Source organism: Bos mutus, chromosome 2 (assembly GCF_027580195.1).
Source record: "Bos mutus isolate GX-2022 chromosome 2, NWIPB_WYAK_1.1, whole genome shotgun sequence".
Lineage (NCBI taxonomy): Eukaryota > Metazoa > Chordata > Mammalia > Artiodactyla > Bovidae > Bos > Bos mutus.
Window position 1 is genome coordinate 40,608,752 of NC_091618.1, and position 16,236 is coordinate 40,624,987.

The 16,236-nt window shown below is 38.6% G+C and overlaps 1 protein-coding gene across 1 annotated transcript in view; it reads right to left on the reverse strand.

The window, feature by feature from the left end:
- The window catches only part of CPO (carboxypeptidase O), a 31,763-nt gene extending 16,863 nt beyond the window's left edge, over positions 1–14,900 (reverse strand). The window contains exons 1-3 of the mRNA XM_005904748.3: positions 14,833–14,900; positions 2,346–2,445; positions 270–371 (exon numbers count right to left, since the gene is read on the reverse strand). Of these exons, the coding sequence (XP_005904810.1) occupies positions 270–371; positions 2,346–2,445; positions 14,833–14,900 (270 nt within the window). The remainder of the gene's footprint in view (positions 1–269; positions 372–2,345; positions 2,446–14,832) is intronic.
- Between the last annotated feature and the right edge of the window lie 1,336 nt (positions 14,901–16,236).

Genomic DNA, 16,236 nt, shown 5'->3' on the forward strand with positions numbered 1-16,236 from the left:
TGAGCGACTGAGCAAGCAGGCCCGTGGTGTCACCCAGCCATTCCAAGTTCTCTTTACTTCCGAAGTTCTCTTTACTTCCGAATATGATTCCACCCAGATGATTAATATGTAAGCATTTACAAGTTGTTAATTTTAAATGCCCAGTTTAGGGTGGAAAAGTCAGCATCTCTCTGTCCTGTCTCTTTAACCTTGTCCGTACTTCTGAGTAGCCCCTGAATAGTAAGCCAATATCCTTGGATAAAGCTGTAACTCTCAGCCTTCTCACTCACCTTCAAATAGTACATGGGCCGGCTCTCATAGGTCATTCCTAGGAAATGCTGTGTCACCACTTCCGTGTACTTCTCCCTTATCTCACTCATCCACTGGTAGATCTGAAACAGCCAGGGAGGGCTGAGGTTATCAGTTAGAAGATCCTTTGCTTGCCTCTAATTAAGATAATTGTTTCTTTCATGAAGATACTGAACTCTCAGCTCTTGGCTGTTCATTAGCACACAAATGAAAGACTAAACCAATGAATTGTAACTGCCCCTTCTCCCTTATTCTTTAAAGATCTACTCTACCCCCAGGCTAGGACACCCTGTTGAACTTCACAAATAAATGATTGAGAATGTCAAGTTCAACAATGCAGAATAACACTTCCCAAACATTGTCCAATCACACAATTTTCAGATAGCCATCAGACTTCTGGACTTTGCTGTGGCACTCAATCATGCCAGAAATTTCAGGATAAGCTTATTTTGTGGGATCTTCTTTGAATCCCCAAAATATCCTTTGTTAATGTCCATGGATCCAAAATTGGAGAAGAGTCTGGGTATGCCCCTTCGCAGAACAGTGAAATTTCTAAATCAAGACCAAGTTAATAACTTTAAGGAGAGAATGAAATAAAGTCCTTTAAGGGTCCTTTAAGGGAGAATGAAATAAACAATTAACCAAGATAAGACATATTAGGACAGTCCTCAGCATATGATACCCTCCGCATTCAATTTCTGTCTAGCAGAATTATCTGAATGATAAGAATTATGGTAAATGATAATAATTAATTTGGCATAACAAATTCTATTTGAATTTCTGTGTCTTAATTGACTTTGTCTCAATTTTCTCTCAATTCTGAGACAAATTTCTGTGTCTCAATTGACTTTCATCTTTGGCATGGAATATCTATGGATAAAATGCATTATTATAACAGTAATAATACTTAACTGAGGGAAGAGATTAACAACTCATCACATGGGTACTATATGCTTTTCTGTGATGAGACTGGATCAGATGCAGTGCCCTGAGTCCTGGGAGAGATATAAATAGCGCATCACAGTTGCAGCTATCATTTTATTTATTGCTTCATCAGTAAAAGTGTAGCCTATTTCATTTATTCTCACAACCAAACTGCAGGAGAAGTACTGCTATTCCTTTTTCACATATAAGGAAACTGAGGAACATAGAGATTAAATGTCTTGGACAAGGTCACAGAGCAAGTAGCCGAGCCAAGTATATCTCATCTCTGATACCAGCACGTACACTTCTCATGGATCTTACTGGATCTTGTTTAAAAAAGAAAATCGAAGAGACTTTAGTATTTTGGGGTGAATGTTACAGAAGAAAGTGTAAATTCTTTCTTGTACTCTTTGAAAAAAAAAATCTGGAAAATATTAATATATTCCCCAAGACTGAGGAAATAAGTGGCAAAGCCTTGCTGGAAGGCAATTTGGGCATTTATATAAAAAATGTAAATGATTGTTTAACCCAGTAATTCTATTTTTAGAAATGTTTACTTCGAAAGAAGTGTTACATAATACCACATACACACACCACATATATGCATATATACTTTTTACTGTATCCAGTTTCAAAAACCATTAAACATATCTTCATAGCAATACAAATATTTCTTTCGAGAGCTGTTGCCTGTGTTTCTTGTATCCTACCAGAAATACCACCCTTTCAGCTAAACGGGAATCAATCAGAAGGCTTCTCCACCTGTGTTTTACATCCATATACACACTGATCCTGCCCTACTTAAAGCAGTTAAAAGACTTGATGAACGAGAGTAACATTTAATTTTGATCCATGTTTACACTAGAAAAACTGATTGGGGCATTCTTTTTCTTTTTTTTTTCTTTTGGTTGTTGATTTGCCTTTTTATTTCTATCACTAGATTTGTATCTGTAATGGTGATGGTCACAGGATGATGTTTGTGAATCCCTTGGCCTCAGTGCACAGACAAATCTCACCTTCTCATTCTGGGGCCCTCTGGTCTGTAGATATTAACAGGGATATGAACTATCCCTTGCCCACCGTAAAGCAGTTGTAACCGCCACCAACCCCACCCCCCATGTGTCCGTGCTTACCTCCCCCATGGGGTGGTATCTGTTATAAGAATATGTCTCCAGGATCCTCCACGGACTCACTACTTTATCCACAACTTCTTGTCTTTGTTGTGTGAGGGATCTGCAAAGACAAAAAGCAGCCATGAAACCAGGATACCATGAGGGTTGGAAGGTTGATGATAAAAGCAGTGGAAACCAACATGCACAGCACCTTGAGGACGGAAGTCAGTCCTCAAGTCTCGTCTCTGGAGCTTACAAACTGTGAGACCATGGGTACCACTGAGCCCCTCTGAGCTGCAGTTTCTTCATCTGCGGGTTGGGGACTTTGCAGGGAGGCTGGGATAATTCAGAGAGATAATAAATCTCTCACTTTTTTTGGAAAACTCTAAGATGAGGTTTTTTTTTTTTTTTTGCCACACCCTGAGGCATATGGCGAAGGCAATGGCACCCCACTCCAGTACTTTTGCCTAGAAAATCCCGTGGACGGAGGAGCCTGGTAGGCTGCAGTCCATGGAGTCGCTAGAGTCGGACACGACTAAGCAACTTCACTTTCACTTTCATGCATTGGAGAAGGAAATGGCAACCCACTCCAGTGTTCTTGCCTGGAGAATCCCAGGGACGGGGAAGCATGGTGGGCTGCCGTCTATGGGGTCGCACAGAGTCTGACAAGACTGAAGTGACTTAGCAGCAGCAGAGGCATATGGAACCTTTGTTCCCAGACCAGGGATCAAACCCACGTTTCCTGAACTGGAAAAGGTGAAGTCTTAGCCACTGGACCACTGGTTAAGTCCTAGGATAAGGTATTCTCTTTTTAAAAAATAATTTTATTTATTTATTTTTGGCTGCACTGGGTCTTTGTGTTGCTACAAGTGGGCTTTCTCTAGTTGTTGTGAGCAGGGGCTACATTCTAGCTGCAGTGCTGGTGTTTCTCATTGCAGCGGCTTCTCTTATTGCAGCTCCCAGGTTCTAAAGCATAGGCTCAATAGTTCTGGCACACGGGCTTAGTTGCTCCACAGCACACAGAATCTTCCCAGACAAGGGGTCAAACTGCATCTCTTTTTTGCAGGTAGATTCTTTATCACTGAGCCACCAGGAAAGCCCCAAAGTATTCTTATTACTCCCATTTCAGAGATGAAGAAATTGAGTCACAGGGAAAGTATTATTAGGACTTAAACTCTGACAGCCTGAGTGAAAAGCCTGAAGTATTAACCACACTACTGTATACAGTTGTAAGAATCTTAATGCAGTGGTTTATAATTTTTAAAAACAAGCTTTGTTTTTTAGAGGAGTTTTAGGTTCACAGCAAAATTGGATGAAAAATACTGAGAGTTCTTATATACTTACTGTTCCCTGCCCCTCTCCGACACACACAACCTCCCCCATTACCAACATCCCACACCAGAGCAGTCTGTTTGTTATAATAAACCTACATAGACACATCATTATTTCCCAAAGTCCACAGGTTACATGAGGGTTCACTCTTGCTGTTGTACATTCTATGGATCTGGACAAATGTATAATGATGTGTATCCACCATTATATTAATAGTATCATACAGAAGAGCTTCACTGCCCTAGAAATCTTCTCTGATCTGCCTATGCATCTTTCCCTCCCACCTAACCCCTGGCAACCACTGATCTTTTCAGTTTTAGTTTTGCCTTTTATAGAATGTCATGTAGTTGGAATCATACAGCATGTGGCCTTTTCAGATTGGTTTCCTTCACTTAGTAATATTTTAACTTTCTTCTATGTCTTTTTAGGGCTTGATAGTTCATTTCTTTTTGTGCATGCTAAGTCGCTTCAGTCTTGTCCAACTCTGAGCAACCCTATGGACTGTAGCCTCCAGGCTCCTCTGTCCATGGGGATTCTCTAGGCGAGAATACTGGAGTGGGTTGCTGTGCCCTCCTCCAAGGGATCATCCCAAAGCAGGATCAGACCCAGGTCTCTTATGTCTCCTGCCTTGGCAGGCAGGTTTTTAGCGCTGTCTGATGTTCTACTGTCTGTATTACCACAGTTTATTTATCCATTCACCCACTGAAGGATATCTTGGTGGCTTCCAAGTTTTAGAAGTTATGAGTAAAGCTGCCATATACAGCTGTGTGCAGTGTTTTGTGGACGTAAGTTTTCAATTCATTTGGATCATACCACGGAGCATGTTTGCTAGATCATATGGCAAGAGTATATTTAATTTTGTAAGAAACTACCAAGTGGTCTTCTGGAGTGACTGAAGGGACCGTGCCATTTCGCATTCTCTCCAGCGATGTGTCCTCTGTTTATCTGCCACCTGTGTATCCTCTTTGGTGAGGGGTGTCCATTCAGGTCCTTTGTCCATTTTTAAAATCAGGTTGTCTCTTTGTTGTTGTTAACAAAGAGTTCTTTGTATGTTTGAGATAACTGTGCTTTATCAGATATGTCTTTTGCAAATATTTTCTCTCATTTTGTACCTAGTCTTCTCCTTCTCTTGACATTATCTTTTGAAGAAGTTTTTAATTTTAATAAAGTATAGGTTATCAATTATATACTTCATGGTTCATGTCTTTGGTGATGTATTTAAAAAATCATCACTATTCCCAAATTTATCTAGGCTTTCTCCTACATTATCTTTTAGGAGTTTTATGGTTTTACATTTTACATTTTTTAGGTCCATAATCCTTTTTGAGTTAATTTTTGTAAAGGCTGTAGGTCTGTGTCTAGATTCACTTTTTGTGTGTGTGGATGTCCAATTGTTCCAGCACCATTTATTGGATTTTTTCAAATTTTTTTTCCTGCATCTACTGACATGATCATGTGATTTTTAAATTTTTAGCCTATTGATGTAATGGATTACATTATTTGGTTATCAAATGTTAAACTAGGCTTGCATATCTGGGATAAATTCAGTCAGTGGGCCTGGTGTAGAATTCATTTTATACATTTTTGGATTTAATTTGCTAGTGTTTTGTGGTGCATTTTTACATCTATGTTCATGAGAGATATTAATCTATAGTGTTTTTTGCCTCATGATGTCTTTGACTGGTTTTGATATTTCAGTTCTGTAGCTCAGTCATGTCCGACTCTTTGCGACCCCATGAACCGCAGCACGCCAGGCCTCCCTGTCCATCACCAACTCCTGGAGTTCACTCAGACTCACGTCCATCGAGTCAGTGATGCAATCCAGCCATCTCATCCTCTGTTGTCCTCTTCTCCTCCTTCCCCCAATCCCTCCCAGCGTTAGAGTCTTTTCCAATGAGTCAACTCTTCACATGAGGTGGCCGAAGTACTGGAGTTTCAGCTTTAGCATCAGTCCTTCCAAAGAAATCCCAGGGCTGATCTTCAGAATGGCCTGGTTGGATCTCCTTGCAGTCCAAGGGACTCTCAACAGTCTTCTCCAACACCACAGTTCAAAAGCATCAATTCTTTGGTGCTCAGCTTTCTTCACAGTCCAACTCTCACATCCATACATGACTACTGGAAAAATCATAGCCTTTACTAGACGGTCCTTTGTTGGCAAAGTAATGTCTCTGCTTTTCAATATGCTTTCTAGGTTGGTCATAACTTTCCTTCCAAGGAGTAAGCGTCTTTTAATTTCATGGCTCAAATCACCATCTGCAGTGATTTTGGAGCCCAAAAATATAAAGTCTGACACTGTTTCCACTGTTTCCCCATCTATTTCCCATGAAGTGATGGGACCAGATGCCATGATCTTTGTTTTCTGAATGTTGAGCTTTAAGCCAACTTTTCACTCTCCACTTTCACTTTCATCAAGAGGCTCTTTAGTTCCTCTTTGCTTTCTGCCATAAGGGTGGTGTCATCTGCATATCTGAGGTTATTGATATTTCTCCCAGCAATCTTGATTCCAGCTTGTGCTTCTTCCAGCCCAGAGTTTCTCATAATGTACTCTGCATAGAAGTTAAATAAGCAGGGTGACAATATACAGCCTTGACATACTCCTTTTCCTATTTGGAACCAGTCTGTTGTTCCATGTCCAGTTCTAACTGTTGCTTCCTGACCTGCATACAAGTTTCTCAAGAGGCAGGTCAGGTGGTCTGGTATTTCCATCTCTTTAAGAATTTTCCACCGTTTACTGTGATCCACACAGTCAAAGGCTTTGGCATAGTCAATAAAGCAAAAATAGAGGTTTTGATATTTGGTTGGCCTCAAAGAAACTAAAAAATATTCCCTCTGCTTCTATTTTTTGGATGAAATTGTAGAGATACAACCTTTTCCTTAAATATTTCATAGAATTCACCAGTGAACCCATCTGGGCTTGGTGCTTTCTGTTTTGTAAGGTTATTAATTCAATTTCTATAATATATATTCTTTGTTGCTTAGTTGCTAAGTCATCTCTGACTCTTTTGTCACCTCATGGACTGTTTAGCCCACCAGGTTCCTCTGTCCTTGGGATTTCCCAGGTAAGAATAATGGAGTGGATTGGGTTGCCATTTCCTTCTCCAGTGGATCTTCCCAACTCAGGTATAGAACCCAGGTCTCCTGCATTGGCAGGTGGATTCTTTACCACTGAGCCACCTGGGAAGCCCATAATAGATATAGGCCTATGAAATAGATAGCCATGTATGGCTTATATTTTAACAAACAGTTTGATAAAAGTATTCAATGCCTCTCCTTTGTGCCAGATATTGTGCCAGAACAATAATGCACACTATATGATTTATTCTCATTTCAACTCTGTGAAATGTCATCATGCATGTTTTACAAATAAGGAAACTAGGCCAAGAGAAACCAAGTAACTTGCAGACAGTCACAGAGTTAGTAAGTCATAGAGCTAATTCTCTGTCTCCAATCCACACAAATGTTTGAGGAATGTTTTGGTTCCCTAACTAAAAGTTTTTACCTAAGTTAAATATAGGGTTATATTTTCATTATAAGAGCATAGTAATTGATCATTCATTTACCCAATAACTATATTTGGAGTGATTTCTTTCTATGTTAATAGCACTCAGTTCAGTTCAATTCAGTCACTCAGTCGTGTCCGACTCTTTGTGACCCCATGAATTGCAGCACGCCAGGCTTCCCTGTCCATCACCAACTCCCGGAGTCCACTCAAACTCACGTCCATTGAGTCAGTGATGCCATCCAGCCATCTCATCCTCTGTCATCCCCTTCTCCTCCTGCCCCCAATCCCTCCCAGCATCAGAGTCTTTTCCAATGAGTCAACTCTTCGCATGAGGTGGCCAAAGTACTGGAGTTTCAGCTTTAGCATCATTTCTTCCAAAGAAATCCCAGGGCTGATCTCCTTCAGAATGGACTGGTTGGATCTCCTTGCAGTCCAAGGGATTCTCAAGAGTCTTCTCCAACACCACAGTTCAAAAGCATCAATTCTTTGGCACTCTGCTTTCTTTATAGCCCAATTCTCACATCCATACATGATTACTGGAAAAACAATAGCTTTGACTAGATGGAACTTGGTTGGCAAAGTAATGTCTCTGCTTTTCAATATGCTATCTAGGTTGGTCATAACTTTCCTTCCAAGGAGTAAGCATCTTAATTTCATGCCTGCAGTCACCATCTGCAGTGATTTTGGAACTTAGTTAATGCTTAATGTATGTTAAAACAAAGTAGCAATTCAAAACAATGCTAAGTAAAAACCGTATTTTGCTACAATAATATTGAAAATAATAATCATATGGAGAATAATTTAGCCATCTAACTGATATTATCTTCAAACAATATCAAACTACAAAATATTTTGATAAATTAATTAAAACTCAAGTTCCATTCACATCAATATAACTCCAATGTAGAACTGACTACATTTAATATTTTAATCTGCTCAATTAACACCATGTACCATAATAATCACCCACTGTAGTAGAAATCAATTTCTCTACACAATTCCATGATTTTAATTGTTACCATATTAATAATAATAATCTGAACTTAGCAGAACCTCTTTATCTTCAAAGCTGTAAATGTTTTATTGTTAAATGAGCAGTACTTCATTTAGCCTGTCCAAGAAAAGCTCACAAGATATGATTGTCTAGATAATTAGTTAAAACAATGAAATTAATTTTGAAAGGAGATTACAAGAAACAACTGCTATTAAAATTGTAATTTTTGTGGAGCAATACACTTTTCCACTCAAGGATGAATTTCTAATGCTTATCATTTATTCGATTTTTTAAGAAAATCAGAGTGCTTCAGAATGAACAATTTCAGTTTAAAAATACTCTAAGTGTAATATGTTGAGGCTGATTATTTACAAAACATATTAACATTTTATAAAGAAAACACATACATCCCTTGGTGTTTAAAATTTTTTAAAATTCAACTTACCCATAAATTTTCAGAAGCTCATTTCATCTGCTATTATCAAATAATCATCTAGTATGTATGTGTTATAGTAACATTTGTTAACCCTTATTGGGCACTATATTCTAGGCACCAGTCTAAACATTTACATTATTATCTTACCTAATTCATTCAACAATCCAATAGGCAGGCACCCTTGGGACTCTATGCAAAAGTGATAACATAGTAATAGTAATAGAATGTAGATTTCTTCCTTACAGAGCTTAAAATCTACTTAAGGAAGTGAGATATAAATACATGAAAAGCAAAATAACTTAGCTATTAAAAAATATAAAGTGAGGTATGATAAGCTAGAGCCTAATTACCAATTAAATAGTGCACTAAGTATATTGAGGACAGGAGAAGGAGAATTCCAAACTGAAGAGTAGCTGGTTATAATAACAACCAATATTTTACAAGCAATTATGTATGTCAGCACTGTTCTAACTCTATATATAGTTCTAACAACAATCCTTAAGGTAAATATTAGTGTCCCAGGTTGTTGGATTTTTTTTTTCTCCTCTGAAGATTTTGTTACAGAGGCTAAATTAGACATTTGTGTGCGTGCTAAATCGCTTATCATGTCTGACTCTTTACTTCCCCATGGGCTGTAGCCTGCCAGGCTCCTCTGTCCATGGGATTCTCAGGCAAGAATACTGGAGTAGGTTGCCATGCCCTCCTCCCAGGATCTTCCTGACTTTGGGATCCAACCCACAAATCTCACATCTACCTGCATTGGCAGGGGGGTTCTTTACCACTAGTGCCACCTGGGAAGTCCAATTATACATTCATTATACTCTAGAAAATATGCATAAAAATGTTTATTAGCCTTTTTTAAAAATTATCGATCTCTAATTTGGACTACAAGAAAGCTAAAAAAGTATTAGCACTATAAATGCGTTGGAACCTAGTTTCAGTGCTTTTGCAGAATGGGGAGAGGCGAGGAAATGAAGCTAATGAGAAGAGTCCATTCAGCCCTTCCTTCTCACTCCTCACACTGACTGTACAACTGGGAAAGGAGATCACTGCAGATGCTTTCCTGTGCGGTTGGGACCAGGGATGGTGGTTGTTCAAGGCAACACGGTTATTTCCATCACATAGTTCAGCAAAGGTCTGTTTCGATCACAGTCATCTACTTGGTAACATAGGAAAGTGAATACACTGAAAAGCAGTCCTGGCAGCTGGTGAATTTCTGTTTCAACTGAGCTGGTATTCCCAAGCAATTTTACAATACGGAAGGGAATAAATGAAAGGTCACTGGACACTATCAAGCACCGACCTTCAACTTTGCCCCAGTTAAATGTCTGGAAAATGTCCAAGCCCAGCATTGAATGACTGGGTCCATACAATATGCAAAAAAAGTGAACCATATGAGATTTGAATGAAAACCCCTAATATTAGAAGTGCTGATCATTTTACATGACATTAAACACAATACTTATATCTCAAAACCCCAAATGTTACTTAGTTCAAGCAACATATAAACCATATACTTAGAAAAGGCAGCTTCCTGTTTCCAGGCAATTTCTTGGGTGATGCATAATACATGTAGATAGGGAAGGAAAAAGCTGTCTAATCCCCCGGATTATCACCAGTCTCATCTCACGATCAAATGGAAAGATTATTGTACGTTGTGTATTCTTTTTGAATAGGAATTCATAAAATGTTTAACAGAGAAAATGATCTCTTGGGGTACATTATTAATAAATACTGCAGATCAAAGATTGTCTGATGAAATTTTTTTTGGAATGTTGAAAGAGGCAAAAAATCCTAATGTATATTGAGGCAAATTTTGTATTTAAATACTTAGGAAACAGTTACATGAATATTTCATGACAGTAATGTATTTTCAATTTTTTTCTCTCTTACAAAATTAACATTTGCTTATAAGTGGAAAGTTAGGAAGTACAGAGAGAAGAAAAATAGAAGAGAGAAGGAAGGAATAATCCCATCTTCTTCATTCTTCAGTTAACCACTGCTGATATTTTGACATATTTCCCTTCAGGCTTTTATCAGTGCATATTTTTTAATAAACACAGTGCAAATTATATCTATATATAATTTTGTTTTTGCTTCTTTTTATTATATATTCTACCAAAGACATTTCCTCAAACTAATAGAAACTCATTATAAATATTTTTATTGACTGCATAGTATTTTACAGTAATTACTGGAGCATCTCAGGTGGTGTTAGTGGTAAAGAACTCACCTGCCAATGCAGGACATGTAAGAGATGGGCGTTCAATTCCTGGGTTGGGAAGACCCCTTGGAGGAGAGCATGGAAACCCACTCCAGTATGCTTGCCTGGAAAATTCCATGGGCAGAGGAGCCTGGCGGGCTACAGTCCAAAGGGTTACAAAGAGTTGGACATGACTGAGCATATGGATATCAAGCATATCCTTGATCCATAGGCTTAATCCAAATGATTCTACATATTGGGAGTATGTAATATATATAATAGACCACCTCCCTAAATGATCAAGGGAAAGATTACAAAGCTTGTCATCCTTGTTAACTGTAGATTTTCTGGACTACTATTACATCAGATATTCAAGATGGTTTTAAAAAAGGCAGAGGAACCAGAGATCAAATTGCCAACATCCCCTGGATCATTGAAAAAGCAAGAGAGTTCCAGAAAAACATCTATTTCTGCTTTATTGACTATGCCAAAGCCTTTGACTGTGTGGATCACGATAAACTGTGGAAAACTCTGAAAGTGATGGGGATACCAGACCACCTGACCTGCCTCTTGAGAAATCTGTATACAGGTCAGGAAGCAACAGTTAGAACTGAACATGGAACAACAGACTGGTTCCAGATAGGAAAAGGAGTATGTCAAGGCTGTATATTGTCACCCTGCTTATTTAACTTCTATGCAGAGTACATCATGAGAAATGCTGGGCTGGAGGATGCACAAGCTGGAATCAAGATTGCCGGGAGAAATCTCAATAACCTCAGATATGCAGATGACACCACCCTTATGGCAGAAAGTGAAGAACTAAAGAGCCTCTTGAAAGTGAAAGAGGAGAGTGAAAAAGTTGGCTTAAAGCTCAACATTCAGAAAAAGAAGATCATGGCATCCAGTCCCAACACTTCATGGCAATTAGATGGGGAAACAGTGGAAACAGTGACTGACTTTATTTTTCTGGGCTCCAAAATCACTGCAGATGGTGACTGCAGCCATGAAATTAAAAGACGCTTACTCCTTGGAAGGAAAGTTATGACCAACCTAGACAGCATATTGAAAAGCAGAGACATTACTTTGCCAACAAAGATTTGTCTAGTCAAGGCTATGGTTTTTCCAGTGGTCATGTATGGCTGTGAGAGTTGGACTATAAAGAAAGCTGAGAGGTGAAGAATTGATGCTGTTGAACTGTGGTGTTGGAGAAGACTCCTGAGAGTCCCTTGGACTGCAAGGAGATCCAACCAGCCCATCCTAAAGGAGATCAGTCCTTAGTGTTCACTGGAAAGACTGATGTTGAAGCTGAAACTCCCAATACTTTGGGCACCTGATGTGAAGAGCTGACTCACTGGAAAAAACCCTGATGCTGGGAAAGATTAAGGGCAGGAAGAGAAGGGGATGACAGAGGATGAGATGGTTGGATGGCATCACCGACTCAATGGTCATGGGTTTGGGTGGACACCGGGAGTTGGTGATAGACAGGGAGGCCTGGCATGCTACAGTTCATGGGGTCGCAAGGAATTGGACACGAATGAGCGACTGGACTGAACTGAACTGACTACATCACACAAAGTGTGTAAGGAGAATCAAAAATGGCAGCTAACCTATGTTTTGAGTTGGTAAGAGCCATACGAAAGTGGGCATTATTTTATGTCAGTAAATAATAATGAAAATGAAAATGAAAACCATCAACAAGGACCAGGACTAGGAGATTTGAAATGTTTTGCTCAAGAGCTGGGATGAGGAGCTGTGCACTGGAAGCCATCTTGTCTGATTCCCCATATCTGAGCCAAATCACTTCCATAATTTAACTTGGGCTTGTCAATCATTTTTAAAATAAAAATTTTATGTATCTCCTTTGTAGATATTTGCAAAATGAAGAATAATTGAGGGAAAAGGAAAGGAATTACCAGCCAAAGATAACAGTGTCCATTTTGGTACATACCTGGTTTCTTCTATTTTTTTAAAGTATTTTTTATTACATTTTGTATTCTGCATCTTTCTTTTAGCATAAAACATGTCTTTTCCCATGCTATTAATTTTTTCATAGTTATTATTCTAGTGGATAAATAATATCCTACTGTCATATGTCATGTATCAATATTTACATACCTTAATGTGGGGCACACAGGTTGTTTCCAAATGTTATAATATTTAATATCATGTTTATCTTATAAATAAAGCTATATCTCAGTGCATATGATTCTTTCCATAGTTTGTTTTCTCAATATAAATTTACAGAAGAAGGAATACTGATTCAAAGAATATGTAAGTTTGAAGGTTTGTGATATTTTAAGCAAGTTTTTTATTCCAATCAAAGTCCTGTAACATATGTAAGTCTTTGTCTCTGATTTATGAATGAAGAATCTCAGAAGAGAAGATAAATGCAGTATCTATATGAAACCCAAGTAAAGTAATGAAAACATGAGATGGTGATGCAAACAGCTTTAGGTATCACTAGATCCTGGACTTCCTTTATATACCTGAAATCAGACTGTCTATGAAGCTGAGGGACAGGCTGAGGTCATACAGTTAATCTGGGGCAAAAATTGGACTGGATTTCTCTGTTCAGTGAGAGCGTGTTTGCTGTAGGATTAGATTAAACATGGAACTAAAGAAGAAACACTGTTTATAACCACACATGCATGATGAGATATATTAAATGTGCAGAATAATAAGCTATGTATAATATTAATACAGGAAAATATACTTTATTTTGAAACTATACATACACGCAATGTTTATATATATTATATATTCAAAAAAGTTCTTCATTATGAGTGGAGAAAGGACACAAAATGGGCAAATGACATGAATGAGCAATTTATAAACATAAAATGAATAATAAATAAGACAAAATACTTAACCTTATAAGAAATCAACAAAATGAAAAATAAGTAACTGTGGGCATTTTTCACTTGTCAAGTTGGAAAATGCTTAAAAAGTGCTTTCATACACTGTAGCTGGAAGTGTAAACTGATGCAGCTTTTCTAGAGGGCGGATGTAGCAAGATTCTTGAGCTTTTTGCAGCTTCTAACCCAGTGATTCCACTTCTTATAACTTATATTAGGGAAATAATAAAAAATTTGCAAAATAACAACAAAAATTATCATATGGCTGGATGTGCATCACAGTATTATGTACCAAATGACAGTAGGAATCACTCTGCCTTGTAGGGTAGCAATGATGAACTGTTATTAGTGATTGCATTATGCTTTCAAGAAGTTATGAATGCCGTAAGAAGTTTTGTATAAGACAACTTAACTGAAAAATGTTTGCAGTAGTACTATATGCTTAATTAGCGATCTCACTATCTATTCAAAAACATCAACAGTAATTATGTCTGAGTGAAATTGTTTGGTAGTTTTAAACACTTGAAACATTTTCTGAATAATTAGAATAATGTGATTTATAAATGGAGAAATTATGTAAATGAGGGATATAGAATTTTCATTACAGTTTTCTTTTTTCAATTACAAAATACGACATATCTATTGGTATTTATCATACACTGTGCTAGGAAATCTTTGTTGAAGATCTATGTATTTATTTAAAGATTATTAGAGTAATGCTCTGGAGAAGGGAATGGCTCACTACAGTATTCTTGCCTGGAGAATCCCATGGACAGAGGAGCCTGGTGGGCTACAATGCATGGGGTTGCAAAGGGTTGGACACGACTGAAGTAACTTAGCAGCAGCAGCTGCAGAGTAATGCTCAGTTCGATTCCTGGGTTGGGAAGAGCCCCTGGAAAAGTATTCTTGCCTGGAGAAGTCCATGGACAGAGGAGCTTGGCAAGCTACAGTCCATGGTGTTGCAAAGAGCCAGACATGACTGAGCAACTAACACACACACACACACACACACACACACACAGTAATGCTCAATGATAAAATTTCAGTCATTATTATTCTCATTTCATGGTGGTGTGTGTAATGGGTAGGAAGAGTGGAGAATCCAACTGCACTGATATTAAAAAGAAGCTTTCCATTTAGACAATCCAAATCATACCAGTCACCCCTCCTTCCACTTCATACTCACCTATCATATCCCAACCAACCAGGAACCAGCATACCCAACAGATAAAAGGTTCCAAGCAGAGGTTTCATTCTTCTGTAAAGAGAGCTAGAAAATTCTGTGCTTCTCGTGCAGATCAGTCTATCCTGTGTCTCTGAGAATGCATAAGGGCATAGGCTCCCACAATCAAGATAAGATAAGTCAGTTACTAGATGTCTCAGCAGAAGTTAATATGTGAGCAGTTGCTTCATTTACTCCATCATGTCTTCAAACAGCTTTTTTTAAATAGTGGAAAATTACTTGACTTTTTTCTCCTTTAAAACCAACTTTATCAAAGTTCTTGGCTCCCCCAGATCCAGAAAGAAGTTTCTTCCCTGTGTAAAGTCCTCAGTTCTAGGAATCCCCATCACCCATATTCAAGAGCAGACTACTCCTGCTCTTTCTTCCACACAGGTCATTGAGTAAAATAGGGGGTGTGTCTTCTGCTCTGGTCATGGTGGGCATGATTATTATTCAGGATCTTCACTTCACTCTGCAATCTAAGGCTTTATCTGGGGTCAAATGTCTTCTCTTGTTCTGATGGACCACATCATCAGCTCCTTAAACCCGGGCCTCTCCATATATGAGCAATGAAAATGTTTTAAATCCTTTCCCAAGTGGATTTCCCCATACATTCTTCTTACATAAAGGACTCTTGTCAGACACTGCCTCCCACCCCCTTGTTTTAGACAAACCCAGGATTCGGCTCGAATCTCAAACAGTGACCAATAAAACAAAGGTTCAAGTTAAGATTACCGATAAAAATCTAACTGAGCTAGGCAAATTTTAGTGCAGAGACGTAAAAGGTTTAAACAGAGTTCTTAGCATTTGGGTTGTGTGTGTTCGTTGTTCAGTCATGTCCGACGCTATGCAGTCCCAACGGGTTCCTCTGCCAATGGAATTCTCCAGGAGATCTTCCTGACTCAGGAATTCAACCCAGGTCTCCTGCATTGCAGGCAGATTCTTTACCATCTGAGTCACCAGGGGAGCTCAGCAGTAAAGAATCTGCCTGCAATGCAGGAGACATGGGTTCAATCCCTGAAACAGGAAGATCCCCTAGAGGAGGAAGTGGCAATCCACTTCCTGAAAAACCTTGCCTGAAAAATCACATGGACAGAGGACAGTAGCTGGCTATAGTCCAAAGGGTCACAAAGAGTCAGACACAACTGAGCCACTAAGCATCTCCCTTCATGGTGGGGGTTAGGGTTCTAGCATTCCGGGATCCTTCTAAATCCTTTGCCATGTATGATCATTCATCCATTCATTTATTCTACGAAAATGTCATGAGTACTCACCAGGTACCAAGCACTATTACAAAGATCAATACATACAAGATGAATGAGGTTCTTTAAATGGAATTCACAGTAGAATTGAAAAGAGAATAAGCAA